This window comes from Akebia trifoliata, chromosome 10, assembly GCF_017979445.1.
Source record: "Akebia trifoliata isolate Shusen 1 chromosome 10, ASM1797944v1, whole genome shotgun sequence".
Classification (NCBI taxonomy): domain Eukaryota; kingdom Viridiplantae; phylum Streptophyta; class Magnoliopsida; order Ranunculales; family Lardizabalaceae; genus Akebia; species Akebia trifoliata.
In genome coordinates this window covers 29032946-29054502 of record NC_141384.1, presented here as the reverse complement: position 1 = coordinate 29054502, position 21557 = coordinate 29032946, and the positions used below count along the sequence as shown (strand labels likewise).

Genomic DNA, 21557 nt, shown 5'->3' with positions numbered 1-21557 from the left:
TGGACTCAAAATATCTATGATTATTAATTTTTTTCTTTTTCTTTTTCTTTTAAATATAAAAATTTCATTTATTTAAAAAATATTTTGCACAAATTCTAATGACATTTGTTTAATACGGACCCTTTTTTTTTGTTTTGATGATCCAGTCGGTAGGTCCGACTAATTTGTATCTCGCCCAAATTCCCAGATTACATGCAATACCTCATAAAAACAGGGTAAATCATGATAAATCTCTTTGAGTGACCAATGATGAGGCATGAACGCTAAAACTCTCCCTTTTTGGAGGGAGGACCTGACAACTACACCCAATACTCGGTTGATTTTTAATAATGACTCTTATTTTTAAATCTTTTAAGAAATCTAATTTTCTAAAAATATAACAATATTAGAAATATCATAAAAATAATAATAATAATTTGTTTATGTTATTTTAGAGTTTTTATTTATTATTACTTTTTTTTATGACAAGGTATCCGGATCAGTAAGCTTATCTAACAGAGAAAGGTAATTAACCTCTTAGAGCACCATACCTCTCCCAAATCTCTCAAGTACATATTATACCCTACAAACCACACATATCAAGCAAGATATGATAAATCCTTGTGGATGACCAACAAAAGAGTTTGAACTCAAGGCCTCTCCCTTTTTTAAGAGAGATCTTGACCACTATGCCCAACACTCGTTGATTTTTATTATTTTTGGGTCTTATTGTGAGAAAAAATAAAGATATATAAAAATTTCAAGAATGTTCAGTGTGATTTTTTTAGATTTTTAATATGCAAATGACACAATCTTAATAATGTTAATAATTTTTATTTGTATCCAACATTGGTAGACATATTACTTTTCCTTGTATGTGTTTCCTACGAAAGAGTGAAATTCACTGTTAACAAGAAATTTTTATCTTTTAAAGATAAATAATATTTCAATGGCATTTGACATTCTGTGTCTAATATTATTGGATATCATGAGAGTTCAAAAGTATTCAATTTTCCCAAATCTCACACTAAATTCCCCCTACTAGATTCATGCACAATATTTCCTATAAATACTTCAACAATCATGTAAATTTTGTTAAATTAAAAGCTTAAATGATTCAAGAAATATTTGTAAGTATAGTAGCGTACGAATTTGAAAGAAGAAAGCTTGGTGAAAATGTGGGGAACTTCGAATAATTTTGAGCCTCTGTAAAGAGAAATATTTTGATCATTTAAAAATGGTAGTTGCTATTGGCACCCCAATTAAATTTTTTTTTATAAATTAAATGACTAAGAATAAGTAAAAGTTGGAGTGCCAATATAAACTCCCTGTCATTCTTTTTTTTTTTATATATATTCTTATTTGTTAGATTTAGGGTTTTATATGACCTAGTCCTAATTTTAGATAACTGTTGAAGTTGAATGTGTTATAATACTTCGTAAGGTTGAGACGATAACTTGAATCAAACTTTTGTGATGTTTGAATGGTGTGTAACAATCTAGAAGTTTAGGGAAGTGTATGAAAAGGGCGAGCTTATTTGCATTCACCATTTGTACTCGTTGCACCCACCTAAAGCACATTTTTAAAATGGGATTATAGAAGAAAGTGGGCACACTAAACATAAAGGTGGGTGCAAATAGAATGGCGAGTATGCTAAACATAGTGTTTAGAGTAATGATTTTCTAACTATAAAGTCTTCACTCAGCTAAGCTAACATGGCACGGACACGGAATCATAAATTTATTTTCTTGGGACGCACAACCACCCATCTTTATGGGGATTTGCAGTTGTATATTTCAAGGAAACAAATCTAACCATGTCCATGCCACGTCAACCGAGTATTGACCGAGTGAAGACTTTCTAGTTAGAATACCAGCACTCTAGTGTTTAGGATAGGGATGTTGCAAAGTAAATTATTTTTATTGTTTTCCTCGATGACCATTGTTATTAGATTAATACTGGAGTGATCTTAGTGAGGGATACACAGGGAACATCTTGATGTGGTGGTGCGTGCATGGTTATAGTGTTTCTCCGAGATACGAGTAAAATGCATCTATGAACATGTGTGCGCCACCATGTTAAGGTGTCTCCTGCTAAGGTCACTTTAATTATTATTTTATTTCGTTTATTTTTAATTAATTAATTTTATTTGTTAGATGCATCACGCCTTCCATTTTATTACTTTTTGTATAATGTAGATGGACCCCTCCAGATGTCAACAAAATTTTGAGAGCCCCTACATTTTCTAACTTTTGGCAAATAAAAAAAGAAAAAAACTTTGATTTCTTAAGAATTGCTTGACTTTCCTCCTAAACCCATCATCTTCAGCCCTTGATTTGCTATTATATCAGTGTATTCTAGTTATTTTCTACCATTGATTTAGAACTCCATACTCTTGTTTGTATCCATTGGCCACCAATCTAGTCTTAAACCTCTCAATTGTTCCATTAACTTTTTTGTTGACTTTATAAACCCACTTGTAGTCAACTATTACTTTCTCTAGAGGAATAGAGACTCGATCCCAAGTAATAAATCATTTTAGTGCTACAATCTCTTTTTGCATAGAACTACCATTAGGGTTGAGATGCGGCCTCTACAAAGATATTAGGTTAAATAATATTGATGAAATTGCAAAAATACTCGTGGGAAGTAGGCAGATACTTAGTGGATACAAACCTCTAAATAGAAAAAGTGAACACAAGTGGGTGATTCTACTTACCTCACGAAACAATAGAGAAAATTAAGTAATTAATCAAATTGTACAAGTCACTCTAACTTTGCTTAGAGTGAAATGGAGGAGCAAGTTTGTTTGGCCGATCCTAAATCTTTATGATAAGGTTTTGCTTTTGTTGTTGTTGAATCAAATGGTGCAAAACAAGTGACCATCACGTCACCAAATCCATAAGTAGATTGAAGAAGAAGGATTTATTGAATGAAAATGAAAATCTTGCCTTTGAATTGAGTGCTCAACCTCCATAAATTGTTACAAAATGAAAATGAAGAATCATTGTGCCGTTTGCTAAGAGTATTTCAAGTAATGAATCTTTGAAATAAACTATAATTGCCTATGCTTCTCGATATTGTAAGTAAAATATAGTTTCAATCAATAGTGAGTCTGTATGGGTTTTCGAAATAATTATTTAGATTCTTTTGTTACTAGTTAATTAAATCAAACTAACAAATTTCAAGTACAATGCATGTGAATTTGTATCAAAATGCAATAAAACATTAAAAACTTCTATGAATCACCCAAGTTTGTTGTTTGTCAATGACTCAACAATAGTTGAACGATTGTATGAGTCGATTTGATGAAATTATAATATCACTCATTGTTGATGATAATAAAGAAAAAAAAAAGTTAAATATCCCTAAAAAAGGAGAGGTCTTGAGTTCAAGTCACATCGTTGATCAATCACAGGGATTTATCCCGACTTACTTGGTATGTGTGGTTTGTAGGATCCTACATGTTCCCGAGTGATTTGAGTGAGATATGGTACTCTAAGAAGTCAATTGCCTCACCCTTGCTAGTTGAACCTATGGATCCGGAACCTTGTCATAAAAAGGGGGGAGTAAATATGTGATAATGATGACCTGATAATTAGGTTGAAGGACACTTAAATTAATTTTATTGATATTTCATAATAGACCAAGGTCAAGGGATATGTCAAGATTTCAAAAATAGGTATGGCAAACTGTTAATATATTCACCAAAACGTGGAGCAACAAGGGCGCAAAGGATAAAAAATAAAAATAAAATAAAATAGTGGATCTCTTTAAGGATGTTTATGTTACTTATTCAAGAATCAAGTTGGTAGGTGGCAGGTGCGAAAGAAAATGAAAGGGATGGATTGTCACAGACAACTAGAATTCTAGAAACCCATTATACACGTTTATAAGTCCTTGTCTTCCTGCTACAAGGATAGTCCGAGCTAATTTTTTGTGAATGGGTGGGCCTTCCTACGCTTTATCCTACGTGTTTTGTCCTACATTGGTTAGAAGTTTTGGAATAGACTGATTTTTTGTTTCTACGGTTAGAAGATTCTCCTCACCAAAAATCAGCCCATTCCGAAATTTCTAGCCCCATGTTTACAAGTTGAAAAATCGTGGACCGTCCATTTTTTGTAAATCATTTTTGATAGGATTAGAAGTTTTGGAATGAGCTGATTTTTTGTGAGGATGATCTTCTCACCATAGAGATCATCCTCACCAAAAATCAGCATATTCCAAAACTTATAACCCATGTAGGACAAAACACGTAGGGTAAAGCGTAGGGTGCCAAACGGGGACCCATATATATATATATATATATATATATATATATATATATATATATATACAACTGGTGGTTTTTCACATCAAAATATTTCCGATTAACCGTAACAAATAGTTTAACGACCATCCATGCCCACAAAATATACATAATAGAAAATATAGTGAGGAAGTGTAACAAGAGTAAAGATAAAAAAAAATTAATAAAACGAACACACAAGATTTAGGTAGTTTGGTAAACTACCCATGTCAGGGGTGGAGCCAGGATTTTGCTCATGTGGGGGCAAGCAAGAGTAAATAATTTTTTGTGGGGATAACTAAAAGTGAAAAAAAATATTATGGGGGAAATGGTGGCAGATTTTTTTATCCGCCGCTAAAACATGTCGCAATAGCTAACTTTGAAAATTCTTATGGGGAAAGTACCCCCATAATCTGCCCCTGGCCTACGTTGACAAAGGAGAGGGAGAAAAAATTCACTGTTAATGATAAAGATTAGAGACTCTTTGTTCACATCCGCTAAAAACCTCACAAAGCAACAACAACAACAACAACAAAAAAAAAAAAAAACATAAAAAGTCATACTAAAATATACAATATATATATACCAAAAAATTCATCTCAGGGACGCTGTCCTCGAACCCTACATGGGCCCAGTCAAGTTGAGCCCACTCTACATCGGGAAAGGTCCTTTTTAATACTGCATTGCCCCTTGAACTCCAAGCCCAATAGGAATACTGGCCATCTCACAACTAGGAATGATCCAATGAACCCCAACAATCATCCATGCCTCGTGGTTCACTCCATTAGAAGATTTTATAATTATTTACAAACATCTGATTTCTCTCTTTTTTCTTCGTGTATTTTTTCTATTTCAATCACATCCACATTTTTTTTTAATTTCCCTCAATTATTATCGCTATTTTTCCTAGGCTATGGTACAAATAGCCGGTGAAACTTTCACGAATCGTTCATGTTATTTCTTGCTCCAGCACGAAAATTCCATTTCAGGCATGGACGACATACCATGGTACTTCTTTTTTTTCTTTTTTTTGTCGAGCCTTGCTTTTATCTCTGGTTTGATGGTTGTATCAATTTAGATAACACTTCTAGTGGCTCTGGGTATCGGGGAAAGTTTCACGTTTTGATATGCATTCAAATTACACTAGGCTTTAGAATGACTAGATCCTTTTGTTATGGGGTGTCATTAGCTCCTTTTTTTTTTACCAAATCTTACTCTAGCACTTTGAGAGTTGATGATGAAATTAATCAAGTGGAAATATTTATTTAGGAATTTTAGAGGACGATTTAGTATTGACAGATGGCACCCTTGAAGTATGTTGATCGATGGGATTTTTTTTTTCCAGGAAAACACAAATACTATGCCTTTGATTGCAAATTTTGCAAGAAAGCCATTTTTTACAAGGAAAATAATTTTCAAACCACCACTTGGGAAACCCTCAAAAATGGAATAAACATTTTATATTTTTATATAACCAAGCACAAGCGAAGAGTTTATTGGGAAATCCACTTATAGGGATCATTTTATCTAGGAATTAAATTCACATGAAAATAAGTTTTAAGCAATCATACATACTCCTAGTTACAATTCACAACTACAACGATGAAAGAGGTGGTAAAACTTTAGAGTCATGCTGGGGTGACACAAATGGAGATAGAAGGGTGACAAAAACTCGTGGTGGCGCGCACATAACTATAGATGCTTTTCTGTGAGATACGAGTAAAAAACATCTACGATTATGTGCACACCACCACATCATTTTTGTCACCTTTGTGTCTCCATTTGTGTCAATCCAGCATTTTCCAAAACTTTAACAACTTCTGGAGAAAAACTTAATATGAATGAAGTTTCAACAATTAAAGTTATAAGGACACTTGAACTTGGATAATTTTCCATAGACGAGAAGTCGAGGTGTAAGGTGGAAATGGTAGTTAGACGTTGTCAACAATGAAAATGTTTTGAAATTCTAAAGTACTTGTTCAAAATGATTTCTTTGATAGCATTTGTTTGTTGTGAAACATGTTCATGAATTTAATCAAAGCTAATCGCCCGGTCATCAACATTCACTAATGCAAAAGCACCAAGGTTGTTTTACGAAAATGGTTATGTATTTTGCCAAAATTATTAGTCTAATCATCTTGATTTTCTAAATATTTGTGGAGGGTTTTTTTTACCACATTCCTCGAGATGTGTAGAGTCCTTGATAATGTTTGACAGGACTTAATCTGTCGACTATTCTACTTTGATGGTTGTTGATGCAATCGATTATCTGTCTCTAAAGACTTGAAAGGAGAAGATTGGGATCCCAGTATGGTGCAAGTCAAAGATTCTTTGGAGATTAAGTCAAAATTTGCAATGAGGTTTAATTGGTAGATGAAAGTATGATGAAACTAAGAAGATAATGAATATTGAATTTTAGAGAGGTGCTTGAGATTGTATTGGCTTTTTTGGAGGAAATCTTCACCCCTTTTCTTACTTTGAGTGGGGGTTTTATGGCCCCGAGTCTGGACATGTGTCACCACTTGACTCGTCTAGGTGTATAAGCCGAGTAGGTCATGAGCTAGATAGAGTAGTTGGTTTCGCTCTTGGGTTTTGCACGAATGTTAGCATGTGAGTTCAATTTGAGGTATCTCAATGCATTGATTATTGAACTGATTTAATCTTACTATTTGAGGGATTAGTGAGTTAGAAAACGTTGTTGTCAGCGTTGCTTCGATATTACTCGAGGATTCTACATTAAATGCAAGGATTTGATGCATGATCAGACTTTGTTTTTGTCTTATTATTTTGTGCTAACTAACCTTTACTTTAGCATGCTATTTCTCGTTCGATTCAATTTCTAGACTCTTTAGACCTATCTTATTGTTCCGACTTGAGTGATCTGAATCTTGATCGACTGTGCAATTTCCTGAATCAAAGTGCCTGAGGTTAGAGTCAGACTTGCAAGGCTATGGAGGACACGTGTCCACGATATTTATCAAGAGTCATACCCATTTTGATATTTACTTTTCACCATAATGATTAGTCATTGGACTCACACCAAATTGATTACCTATATACTTTTTTTTTTCCTATAGGGTTTTGTCATCCGATGCCCTAAGGTCTCACATTTAGGTGCATTAAATACACCTTTGAAATAGAATTTCCCACCAAAAATGCCCTCAAAAGATTTTTTTCTCTTTTTTCTTTTAGAAATAACTTCAAATGCCTATTTCCAAGTATTTAATGCACCTTAACGTGTGCCTGAGGACACTTGTTAACAAAACCTTTTTTTATATATTATACTAACTAGAAGGTGGCATGTACAAATGCACATAAATTTGAAGGGTTTATTTGTAATTTAAACTATTAATTAATGGGTTTGAAGATATATATTTATATATAGAGTAAAAATGATATTTTTAAAATTAAATGCGCAATTGCTATTTTCTTGATTTAATTTTACATCAAAATGTCCTTGATTATTTAAGTTTAAATGTTAAGATGGGGCCATTTCAAATTCAAATTTTGGTGTTGAACCATTTCCATTTCGCCTTCTCTTGTTATAATAGTAAAGATGAACAATTTTTTTCAAAATAAATAGATAAAACTTTTAAAACATGCAAAATTTTTGTTAAAATTTTCATTTCGATACACTGTTCATTTTAATTCTTAAAACATGGACAATGAGATTTCCCGTATTTATTTTAATTTTAAAGTGATAATCTCGATGATAAAAATTAAAACATGAGATAGTGAGATATCATGTATTTATTTTAAAATTCTCAAGAGGGTTAAGTATATACAATCATAAATGTAATCGGTGTACCTGTTTTGTAAAACTAAATAAGACACCATGTGTAATACAAAGAAGAGGGTTCTACCAAGGCTTGAAATCTCTACTAAGTGTGTGTTTGGTAATATTTTTGAAGTCTGAATGGAAGTGGTCCCATGGCTTTAAAATTCGGTTTCACGTCTCATCTCATCCATGCATGATACCGAGTAGCCTCGAACAAATTTTTAGATACGTTTGAGACGTCTTGTCCAAAAATTTCAAAAATGAACGTGAGGTATTAAATCTGGTTATAAAAATTGTTTTGTGTGTCTGTCTCGTTCATGCCTAATATCAAGACAACTCGGACGATATGTATCAGTCTCGGATGAGTTTTGAAACTATGGGTGATCCACCTTTGAAATTCAAACTTCAGAATTTTATTTCTATTTGTTTCATTTTAGATTTCAGACTTCATAAGTTTTGATCCAACGATGGGAGACGTAGGATGAAACTTCTGAAGTTTGATAAGTTTGATTTCTATTTTTAAACTTCTGGTATTTCCAAACTTTAGAATTGAAGTGAAACCCACTTCAAATTTCGAAGGAGCCCTCTTCGTTACAAGACACGTTGCATTTTCTATTTATTTCACTCCCCTAAATTTCTGCTAAAATTTAAAATACCTCCTTTGAAATGTCACGTGGAATTCAATGGAGAGGTTCCTTCAAAATTTTGAACCGGGCTGCCCGCTTCAAAGTTTTTTCCTGAAGTGTCACCAAAAGGTTTCTCGGCCGATAAATACCTTATAAAACGTGCCTGGCCCGGCAATTTCGGTAATATATGGTCGTTTTATTACTCTTTTTCTAATAACTGAACTCTCGAACAGGAGGACTCGGTGGTTTGCCGATTCGACTGTAGTAAAGGCGAAAATTTACCCAAATCGTGACGAATTTTATACTTAAAAACCTTAACAAATCTCTGGTCTTCGATTCAATCTCAGATCCTTAATTTCTTCAAAATTCAAGTTTCGTCGATCCACTGACGGTGTCAGATCACGCTCAGGTGAAAATCTTTACATTTCTAATCGTTTTTTTTTTTTTGGTAGATTATGGTAGTTAAGCTTGTGTTCTTGCTTTCCTAAATCCTTTTGATCTCACTCCATATATTTCTGTTACGAGTTTCAGATTTTGATGAATTATATTTCTTCCATGAAAATGCCAACATAATAAGAAGTATTTAGTTTTTTTTTTTTTTTCCTGTGATTTGATTTTGTTTCCGTTTTCTATGAATTATGCTTGACTTATGATATAGGGATTTATGAAAAATGACCATATTTGGATTTACAAGACGTAATTGAAATTAATTGTCTAAAATTGCCCAAATTGGTTACATATAAGCTCGAATTCTTTTGTGGAGTCTGCATTTTAATTCTTCTGGACAATGAAAAATGGGTATATTTGGATTTTACAAGACGTAATTGAAATTAACTGTCGAAAATTGCCCAAATTGGTTACATATAAGCTCCAATTCTTTTGTGGAGTTTGCATTTTAATTCTTTTGGACAATGAAAAATGGGTATAGTTTTCAGATGTTATGTTAGTTTTTGACTTTTTGTATATATATATTTTTTTAAATCATAATTTCAGAACCTCATACAAATGAACTCATATCGAAGAAATACTAAAACCCATTTGCATCTTGAGTTACTGGTCTTACTAAAAAACAAACTTACCTGGTTGTAGTGCCAAAGTTTGGAAGTACCTACTTGCCTGAGTTGGTTAGGGTCCTATATTGTTGAATGCTGAGTGGGACAGGTCTTTGCTAATAACCTATTCACATCTTCGCGTTACTGATCTCATAACTCGGTGGCAACACTAAACATTGATCTTGAGCCTGTAGTGTAATTGGATGTTCCATAACTTGGAGATTGCGGCTTCCCAGTTTGCCCACCAAATAGATTTAAGCCATTCATGCAATGCAGTTGCAACTTCCATGGTTTATGGATTTTGTGTTAATTCTCTCACAATGAAGTTTTCTACCGAGTTCTCTTGAACTTTGGTATTCTTTTTACGAGTATAAATTTACTGAAAAGAGAAAGGAGGTCGAGGAAAATTTCCTAGGCACAAAGCAAGAGGCAAAATCTAACTAGATACCAAAGACATAAGGTCCCATTTGAAAACAAAATCATAAAAAAATACATCTTTAAACTCATCAAACGATTTGCACCAATAAAATAGCAACCGTAATATGCTAATGGGTGGCCACTGAAGTGATTGTTCATTTAAGCTATTCTCTTCCTTTCCTTTCAAATCCACAAACGTATTGCAAAATAAGTTGTATTCTCTCTTTATGGCTGAAGGCCTAGAACTGCCAACTCTATAATAATGACATGATGGATTTAGGAAAGACCCAATGAGTATGGAACAGTGGAAGGAAGTGGGATCAGATCTCTCTTACGGAGGAACAATGGATCAACTCATGGTCTGCCGATTCCCCATTAGCTTTTCAAACCATGCAAAAGTTGGACATAGAAAAATCCCTTAGGATTAATGGTCACGAGTCAATAGTTTGTTCAAATCAGTTCTTGAACTTGGCATTTAAACAGCTAACAAGCTGATCAATTCCTTTCTTGGTATCTAGAAATACCATATATTATTTTAGAGAGCTGCTATTGGTACCCCAACCTCTACTTATTATACCCCAATTAAAAAAAGTGAATGGTTGAGAATAAGTAAAAGTTGGCGTGCCAATAGTAGCTCTCTCAAGGCTTATGTTTTCTTGTGGCTTGCCTCCCTCAAAAGGATCTTAACCTTGGATTATTTGATCACCCGCGGATGGATACTTCCAAACTTCTGTTTCCTTTGTAAGAGAGATGGAGAGTCCATTAATCATATTCTTATTCATTGCTTCTTCTCGAGGGAAATTTGGTTGTGCTTTTTAAATTCTTATCCAAGTAGAATGGGTTTTCCCTTGATCATTCTTCAATCTTAGAAGGTTGGGCATACAATGTTTTCTCTGGCAGAAAAAAATACCTTTGGGCTATTCTTCCTTTAGCTATTGGATGGGTCTTTGGAAGGAGAGAAATAAAAGGGTGTTTTAGGGAAAGGAAAGTACACCCAAGTAGTGTTGCTAGAGATTCTGGGTCTTCTCTACTTTTGGTCCAAGCTGAGCAGTGACTTTGTTGGGGTTTCGTTTGAGGATTTTGTATTTAAATGGGATGCGCTTTGCAAAGCATAGTGATTGAGGGTTTTTTATTGGTGTTTGCTTTTTGTTTTTTTCTTCTTTTCTTTGTTTGCTTTTTCTGTATTGGGGGCTATCTCAGCCTCCTTTCTTTATTTCTTCGTCTTAATAAAATTTACATTAATACAAAAAAAAAAAAAAAAGTAGCTCTCTCATTTTTGTTGTTGTTGCTAGATTAATATTTTTGGGGTTTAGGATTTTTTATGAGCCTAATCATAATCGTCAACAACTACGGAAATTGTTTAATGAGTGTTATAATTTTTGTAATGTTGAGATTATAATTTGAGCTGAACCTTTGTAATGTTTGAAGAGTGTGTTTTAATCTTTAATCGGGGTGTGATAATAATTTAAGAAATTGTGGTGTAATAAGTAAAAGTTAGGGTACCAATAGCAGATCTCTTATTTTATTATCATAATGTGATGAATTAAGGTTTTATTTCATGATTTGAAGTATAAATAGTGTTTTGTAGCTCAAAGGAATGCTGTCAGGTAATGCCATTGGTTTACGGGAATGCGCCGGATCGAATGAGCTCCTACTAGCAGATCCTGTATCCGAGCTTGATGATAATGAAGTAGAATTTCCAGAAAAGATAATGTATAGAGCCTCCTTTGAGGACCTTGCAAGAAACCATTTGCAGTATGATTCGATTATATGGGTCCTTATATCCCTATTGTTGGTTTTAGCTTGGGGAGTTGGAATTTTTATGCTACTATACCTTCCTGTCAGAAGATATGTGCTGCAAAAGGATATCTCCTCGCGCAAGCTATTTGTTACACCTGATGAAATTGTGTACAAGGTACATTTCTCTGCTTATTTTCCTGTTATTTTATAGTTTCAAGATCATGTTTAAGAAAATTTGGAACTAAGGAATTGGATTTTCAAAGGTTAAAAGGCCTTCGTTTCTACCCTTTTTGGGAGTTACGAAGATTGAGAAGCACATACCTCTTGCATTGGTAATCGACATCATCATTGAACAAGGTACCTGTGTTGTGTATTTATACCTTATGTTCCCATTATCTACCCTTTACTGTTTATGCATGGATAGGTTACTTGGTTCTAAATGCTGAAATACATTTCTGAGTTTTGTTTACATCCAACTGTGAGTGTAGATTGTGACTACTTTTGTTCTCAACAACCTGAGTTACGTTGTATTATTTTATGCCTTTGGATGCAGTTACATTGGGATTATGTTGTACAGATTGAGGTTTCTGGTACTCTTTTTGACATTAGGACATAAGAGTCTGCTATCTGAGTAATGGCTAAACATTCAAAATTCACTGATACTTTGAGATGATGGTCTACGGTTCTGGGTGTTTGTGCTGATTAAAAAAAAAAAGTTTTGGGTGTTTGCTACCTTTTGGACATTAGTACGTGAGAATCTATTGAATCAGCAATAATTAAACATTTAGTTTTCATTGATAAATTTGATTTGAGGTAGACCTTCATCAGATTATCAATTTAACAATGGGGAAGTACTTGGCTGAAATTCTGGATAGCTGAATCAAACATTTGCATGTTTGGTTCTGATATATTTGCTTCAAAATTCACTGATACTTTGGGATGCACCTTTTCGGAATTTGGACATGGGGACCTGTTGAATCAGTAAATTGCAGAAGTAAACATTTGCATGTTACATTGGGCTCAGTTATCCATATAAGTAAAAGCTAGAAAAATAAATAAGAATCTAGTGGCCAAAGCTATGTAACAAAGACATGGACTGCTTTTTCTCTGCCTGGCATTGATATGAAGTGTCAGGCACACTAACCCCCCATAAAGCGGACACACTGACACTTGCAGAAAGTTTATGTCATATGTTTTGAAGCTTTTTACACTTTTTGATAGGTTTAATTTCATTAATGGAAAAGGAAGTTGAGGAGACAGCCCTCGAGACAGATACAATAGAATTAGTGACTAACATGAACCCAAACATGTAAGGTCCATTTAAAGACAAAATCCTCAAAAAAGACACCTTTGAATTCATCAAACATTTTGCACATATATTTTAGATACTTTGTTTAGTGCACAATTCGAAAGGATATATTTAGATTGCTTTTCCTTATTTTCTTTTCTTCTTACTTTTCCCTCTTTCTGTGTGCGTGCATGCATGTGAAAATGTGTTGTGTGTCTAAGATGGAAATATTTTGAATTTTCTGTTGGCCTAAAAATTTAAGACTACTAAAGCAACCACTTAAAAATAGTTATCGATCTGCATAGTCAATATGGTACATAAGATATTTGGCTCATGGATTGATTTATAATGCACCTCTGTAGTCAAGTTCTTATCTCTGTATCTCTCTCTCTCTCTCTCTCTTGGAATTATTGGAATTCTTGATTTCTCACTTTCCTCATTTCGACTGTTAACTATTTCATTGGAAAATACCCGTGCTTTTTTAGGAGAGATCAGCTATATCCTCATCACAATAATATAAATCTCATCTAATTTTGAGTTGGTAGTCTTGTAGAAAATAGAAATACGAGATACAGTGCCTGGAACAAATATTTCATATCATTGATTACAGAAGTTTCATGCTTTGATGCCTCTAGGATGCTTGCAATCACTATATGGACTCCATACATTTAGGGTTGAAAACATAGCCCATGGAAAAGCCGCACCTGTGGATGAATTACAGGTTCAAGGGATCTCTAACCCAGGACTTCTGAGGAAGGTAGCCCAAAACTCTATTTGTTACTTTACATTTTTTCCAAGGATGAACGATATTTAGAGCAACTTCAACATTGATATCCAAAATCACTACCCATAATGGGTCGTGATGTGCTTATGGATAACCATTTTGGATATTCAAGGGGTATGCACTCCAATCGTGCTGTCCGAAATGGCTATCCATAAATATTTTAATTCAACCCAAATTTCAAACGATCTGAAATTTTAATATTTTTTCAGCCAACGATCTAAAATGTTTTCCCTCCAAAAAATGGAGAAGCCATGTCTTGCCACCCAAAATGGGTCGTGAAAATCCCATGGCCCAAAAATGGATAGTGGGATGGGTAGTGCATTGGAGACCCCTATTTTGGATTTCACAACCCAAAATGGCAGTTGAGAGGGGATGGAGAGTGCGTTGGAGTTGCTCTTAGAGTACCCGTAACTGTGTCATCTAGTCATTATCTCATTAGTTAACAAGGAATTGTTATCCCATCAAGATTTGGTGGTGGATCAGTATCATTTAGGTTTAAATATGTTTTTCGCATATCATGCAGGTCATCATAACAGAAGCATCAAGGCTCATACAAGAAACTGATAGAGTTTGGAAGCCTACTGCTTACACTGGCGAGGGAGAAAGTACACCAGCACGTAAAGTATCAGTGACTGAAGGACCAACAGTTGGTAGATCACCATCTACAAGTTGGAAGGTAATAGTTTAAAAACTATTGCAACTCAACAATGATCTTCTTGTCTCATGCAAACTTGCTCCAAACCCAATGTCCCAAAAATATCCACTTTTGCATACAAAATTCACCCGAGATGCCCCTTTTTTTAATGAAACTTATCGTAATCATCTCATGGCCTGCACTACTGCAACAAGTTTCAGCATATTTATCATTAGCTTTTCTGTAGAAACCTGAGTTGGAGTTGACATCCGTATCGGTTAAGACTATTTTATTAGGGCATTCAATCAGGATTCAGGAAGAATACTTGGATAAAAAAGCAGACATTTGGATGATTTTTCTAATCATCCAGCAAAATTGTGTTCATATTAGATTATTTAAAGCTATCATCATTTCTGGTTAACCTTCCTCTAAGAAAATTATACATATGCACACATTTTGCTCTGGTTAACTAGCATGTTAGTTCTACTGCATATGGTCTTTAACTGTTTACTAGAGAGGCGCTAAGGTGCATCAGAACCAAAACAAAGATGCACATGTATTTACTGGGTTTGTTTTTATGCCAACCTCATTATTTGGGATGAGACATAGATGATAGTGATTTCAATGTTTATTTCTTCTCGTGTTTTTGTTTAGGAGTTACTATAGGAGATCAGAATCTTTGTTCCCTGTTCTATTATGTATCGTAGTCAGCTTTCTCGTCTCTTTCAATTGAGTAATTTTCTACCCACATTTTGTGTCTGTAACTAATAACCATTTTGGCTTCTGCTGATAATATGGCAGGTGACTGGTTCACTACGGAATGCTTTGCAAGACGTCAAAGGTGTACCTGATGATTTGTTGGTACATAAACTTGAAGAAATTAAGCAATCAGTGAAGGTGTGGACTTTTATCCTTTATGTACTAAGCTTCTAAACTTTATGGTGATCAGTGTATCTATATTTTGAAATTATTGTATACTCCATTCAATTTGCCAGTTTCTTTATTTTTTTCTTTTCCCCTCCTTTTTCAATCGTTTAATTGTCTATTTTTCGCCCTTACTTTGCTTCATTTTTTTCCTCTCTTCATGACCAGAAAATTGAGTCGCTCATTCAGAAGCCGCATGCTTTTCCCGAAAGCAGCTGAATTAAAAGTCAGTCTTCGTCTGCTCGTGTTATTCAATGTAAGTCTCCAAGCTTTTCTTATCAGTACAAGAAAGGGGAAAAATGTGTAGGTACTCAGTAACCATTAAAATTTAGAATGAATGTGTGATACGTATTAAAATATCTTATAATCTCCAATTGGGTTGTTTGTGGTTTGGTTTCTGCAACCAAGGTTTGAAAGTTCCCAAGTCAATTTACTTTTTAAGCAAAATACCTTATTCGATAAGGCTTGAAGGATTATTACTTAGCCAGGTTTTTAGATATTGAATGGGTCACAGATGAATTCATAGAATGTTTTGATCAGAAGAAACTAGACTAGGCCGAAAGAGCTGATAATAATGCCCTGCATGCCCGAAATGTGTGGCGTTGCAAATGGTTATTGTAAAATGCTATTATAATGGGAGCAGATCCTCTGTAGCGCTCATTGTGGCGCATTTGAACAGTTGATAGAGTGCCACTTCAACAAGAAAGTAAAAGTACACCGTTTAAAATTGGGAGTTCAGTCCATTTTCAAAGCTTTGGATCAGGTACAAAACAAAGTTATTTTTTAATTTAATTATTTTTAAATCAGATGTATGACATGAACACAATAAGGCTGAGATGTTATTTTCTTTTTGACATGACTCATCTGTGGACAGAGAGTTGTGGTAAAAATGAAATAACAAAGAAGACAAAAATCACATACAAAAAACACAAGGATTTACGTGGTTTGGCAGTGTGCCCACAGATCAGATCAAAGAACAATCACTATTTTCTTTTGAGTTTTACAGTGCTAGAGATCTCTAGCAAAAACAGGAGAGTAGAGAAAACATGTTTATCTCCCTAAAAATAGAAAATCATTAAGAAAATATTACATAATTGCCCTGTCCATAACCTTAAAAAATTTGTTCTGGGGGCGGGCTGCCCCCTACACCCCCACAGCTCAGTGTACCCCAATAGAATATAAGACATTTACACAACAGGAGTTACACTAAAATTGCGCTATAGAGGATTTGGTAGGAGGATTAAGAGTCCAAGTTTCTAGTTTTTATTTTAAGCTATTGTAAGGTCCATTGTGCTACATTACAATGATTATCAAATTGCATATAAAACTCTTTTTAATAATTCCTTCTTTTGTTCACCTTGTTGTAGATTTAACAAGGTTTTCTTTTGGCTTTTAATATCATTGGCTTTTCATTCTTATTGGCAAATCGCAGATGTCATTGGGCCATGCCAAACCCTAGATCTAACAACTGAATCAATCTCCTATAGTAAACCTTGCGATTATGATCAGGATCAAAACTCGATGTTACATGATGGATCTAGAATGTTTAAATTTAATGGTGGCAATTGTATATTTTATGTTAAATGTTATCATGGCAGATCTCATAAAATGGGTTGTCAATTGGGTTTGCCTGCATGTAAATTATTATTAATTTTTTTTTTAGAGTTACTATTGCCACACCAACTTTTATTAATGCTGCACCAACTGTGTGCCATTCTTTGGTGCTTTACATGGGAATTGAAGTGGCATTAGTAAAAGTTGGTGTGGAAATAGCAGTTTTTTTTAAATATTTATCTATTAAGGGGCCGTGAAGAAATTTTCAGCTAACGACCAACTCTTTAATGTTTGAGAGCTGCAATTTGCACCTTATTTTTTTTTACTTATTACACCCCAATTAAACAAGGGTATTTTAGAAACACTCCCCTATAAATTGGTGATATTTGACTGTAGGTCAACATTCTGTTTTCTTGATGATTTAATGGTGAAAGTTTGGGGTTTTTTTTTTCTTGTCTCTTGAAAATGCTCTTTAAATACTTAAATTACTAAATAAAAATTTGGAAAATATCAAAATTTCACAGTTAAACCATTAAGAAAAAACAACCTTGGCTGATGGTCAAGGGAGGTAAACCTAATATCACCACTTTTGCCGGAGGTGTTTCTTACATTCCCTAAAAAAAAAATTGATGGTTGAGAACAAGTAAAAGTTGGGGTGCCATGAGAAGCTCTCTCAATTTTATTTATTTATTTTTATTTCCATTTTAGGTTTAATATGTGCCTAATCTTTTTTTTTTTTTTTCCTTAGTGTGGGCATCCCCACCCTTTGGGTGAGATTAATACCAGTCACACGCACCACCCCCTACGAAAGTCTTGCATATGAGCCTAATCCTAATTATAATGTTTTGTAATATTGAGATAATAACTTGAGTGTTTTAATCTTTAATTAGGGTGTAATAAGTAAAAGTTGGGGTGTCCATAGTGGTTCTTGAATGTTTTTTGGTTTAGCTCTCTTGGGCTACCTCTACCCTTCACCTAAAAGAACTCAGGCTTGAACCATCTTGCACCACCTTTGAAAAACACGACCTAGAGCCACCATCACAAAATTCAGAAAAGAGAAAAGAGTAACGCTGAAGTGACCTCTAGATTGGACCTCTCATTGCACACCATGATGTGAAAGTGTATGGAATCATAAATGTTTTTCCCCGATATATGAGTGGAAAAGCATACATGATTCCTATCCACCCACTTTCACGTCAAGATGCATCGACGTCACTCCAGCACGACTCAAAAGAAAATTCATGCCAGTTAATAAGTGAATCTATGAATTATTAGGAGATTTGTTGATTAATTGCTGAGTACGGTAAACTTTTAGATTGGATCGTTGGAATGTATTCACAATGCAATCACATGATTCAAAAAGATCAAACAACAATGATCGATTGAGATATATTGCCCATATTTACAATGAAATTTTAAGAGAAAAATTAAAGAATTTTCACAAGAGGACGAATATGAGAGTAGTTAGGTTAATTTATGATTGTCTCAAGGGAGGAGTGTTTGTTGTAAGATTGAAAAAGGTTTTTATTTGTACTCACTTTATTGCTTATCACATCAACTTAAACATTATTTTCTAATAAATATTGAAATTATTCAGTCACATCCACTTAAAAATAATAATAATAAAATAATTTATTTGATATAAAGATGTCGAAAATTTGCATTATAACTCAATAGAATTTTATTGAATTTGTTTGAAAAGACTCGATAGGAATCTACCGATTGGGATATTGAGGAATTACAGAGTCTTTTTAAATAGATTTCATAGAATCCGATCAAATTTGTATTGGAGAATTTAATACCAACCTACCTAATAAAATTGTATTTGATGTTTTTTTCTTTTCACGATCATTGCTAACCTATTTTATAATCTTTGATGATATTGTTTCTTTTACTATAAAATTCTTGTTGAAATCATAATTGAAACTTACGTAGATGCAAAGAAGAATAGTGTTTAAGAGGGAGAGGCAAATGACAGGAAAGAAGAAGAAGAAAGAGGAAGAGGAGATTGAAGGAGATTAAGTTGGGATGGTGGCTGTTTCACTAAAAGTCATAAAATTAAAATTATTATTTTCACCCACTTTTAAGTTAGGTGAAGAAATGAATAAATGGATGAGGCAAGCAATAAAGTGGGTGCAAATAGTATGTCATATTGAAAAATATAAAGAAAACTAAAATATTTATAGAAGAGTCGTGATTTTCTGACGCCCTCTCTGACATATGCTCCCTGATGTGGCATGGGCTAGAACTACATATCTTTTTCATGGCATATGTCACGTCAGGGGATGCATGGGAGCATATGTGAGAGGGGGTATCGGAAAATCATTATATCTAAAGATATATTCTATTGTACGCATCTTAGGGCGTGGTCGTCCAAAGTTGGTGTGGTAATAGAAACTCTCAATCTGAATTAAAAATAAAAAATAAAAAATTGAGGCTCAAACTTCAAGAACTCTTTATCATCGTACAACTCGCACATGAACTAGGTCAGGGCAAGTGGATCGAGTCCGACTTTGAAGCGTACTGGTTGCTTCAAAATTTTGAAGAAATCCTCCTCGTTATAAGACACGTAGCGTTTTAAATTTATTTTTCCACCAAAATTAGAATACCTATTGGATATGGAACGTGTAATCCAAAAGAGAGGATTGTATCAAAATTTTGAAGCAGCCTTCCACTTCAAAGTTTTTTCCAAAGAGGATCAACGTAACCATCCGTAAACTTTTATATTATATTTATCTTTTCTTTCTTTGACATATATGGCCCAAGTCCAACGACAGTCGGTTTAGATTTTTGGAAATGTGATGCACATTTTTGCCACTTGTCACGGACTCTGTCGGACACGTGCTACTATGTAAACCCTAATAATATTTTTTTATCGGATGTCTCCGAAATCCAAACCGCTGATTTTCCTCGAGATTTAAAACATATCTTAAGAACCATCGATCGATCGATCTTGACCTACTGATGATGTAACGGCTGCTTTCTAGGGATTATATTGTTGGTGTCATTTATAAAGAAAGAAACACGTAAATCTATGACACACTGACGCGTAACGAAGGATCCAATCGATAAAAGTCAACTTAACTTTCTTATAAAAATAAAATAAAATAAAAATTGTAACTTAGTCAGACTTCGTTATTTCAATTAATTTCACTAATTTAAAAGGACTATATTAGCCCTTAGTGTCTCCCGTAATACCCGAATCAAATCCCCTTCCCACGGTCGCACTAAAAAATAAAGGCAACAAAACAAAGTTATATCATTCATAGATGACATATTTGGATTATTTGTAAAATGGGTACTTTAATTTAATTAATTAATTAATGAGTTTTAATGAATATATACGATAAATCATATGTGGTCTGTACGCGACTGATGTGGAAAGGACATATAATTGGAGATTGTTTTCCTTGTGCATCCCCAAGAAAAAGACCTTAAGTTCTGTGCACTTGCCTCGTCAATTGCGTGCATTCATCACGATCCTAAATTAATTTCTTTTGAAAAGATTTGAATCCTAACTCTTTTGTTTTTGGAATAAAATGATTTGATGGAAATTTAGTTTTAAGTGAGAGGATTAGAAATATATATATATATATATATAGAAGGGGATCCATGGATGTCTGAGAAAACATATTAAAAATTGATGAAGAGAAATCCTTGGATGATGACCAATTGAACGATAAGATTGAGGTTTAGACTCAAATCATATGAGCCAACTGATTTTCACGTTTTTTGATTTAGTATTTCTTAAATATTTTCAAATACCTTCATAAATAAAATAAAATTAATGAAAACCTCCAAAATAATGTCAGATCAAATAAATACCTCTTTCACTTTCCCTGTCTCTCTCGTTAGTCTTCATTATAATAGATTGATGATAACCTAACATTCTTTTTTTAGACGCCCCCCCATACGCTCCCCGACTTAATAATTACAGGACCATAAATCTTTTCTTGTGTATCCCAAAGAAATGGATCTATGGTTTTGTGATGGGGGCATATGAAAAAATAGTGCCAGATTATCATGCTCATAATCATATGATAGGAGATGATCACTAATATAGAGGACAACCATAATAGAAAAATGGTAATTGACAAAGAAGATTAAGGGTATTTTGGGCAACAAATGGTAGGAGACAAATGTAATATACAAATTTATAAATATAATGCATGGGCATTTTGGTAATTATAATATGTAATTAAATTAACAATTTTGGACCTATCTTCCTCTTCTAAGGTCACACCAGGTCCCATAATAATAGACTTCTCACCTGCTTACCTCTTTAATTCAACTCTTTCTTTCTTCTCTCTCAAACACTCACTCTTCTTTCTTCATAATTTAAATCATGAGAATTCGAATTCCTTCGCTCCCATTTGCTTTGTTTCTAATCTTTCTCTTCTTAGTCCAGCTTCCGAGTCGCACTTACAGCTATAGAACTCTTAGTACTGAAAAAAGAGAACCGGTTTGGAAAACCGATTCAAACCGGTTTTCAC

The 21557-nt window shown here is 33.9% G+C and overlaps 1 protein-coding gene across 3 annotated transcripts; it reads left to right on the top strand.

The window, feature by feature from the left end:
* The first annotated feature begins 8866 nt into the window (after nt 1-8866).
* Nucleotides 8867-17098, top strand: LOC147393665 (uncharacterized). Of its 3 annotated transcripts, XM_086456324.1 has the most exons (8): nt 8867-9080; nt 11729-12055; nt 12144-12237; nt 13804-13925; nt 14476-14628; nt 15388-15483; nt 15679-15766; nt 16943-17098. In XM_086456324.1, the coding sequence occupies exons 2-7, from the start codon at nt 11738-11740 to the stop codon at nt 15727-15729; spliced, it is 834 nt and encodes a 277-aa protein (XP_086312450.1). In that variant the 5' UTR covers nt 8867-9080; nt 11729-11737; the 3' UTR covers nt 15730-15766; nt 16943-17098. The 3 variants fall into 3 exon arrangements, with proteins under 3 accessions (XP_086312450.1, XP_086312449.1, XP_086312448.1); XM_086456323.1 differs by lacking the exon at nt 16943-17098 and having other exon boundaries at nt 11719-12055; nt 15679-16021; XM_086456322.1 differs by lacking the exon at nt 16943-17098 and having other exon boundaries at nt 8868-9080; nt 15679-16021.
* Nucleotides 17099-21557: the final 4459 nt, after the last annotated feature.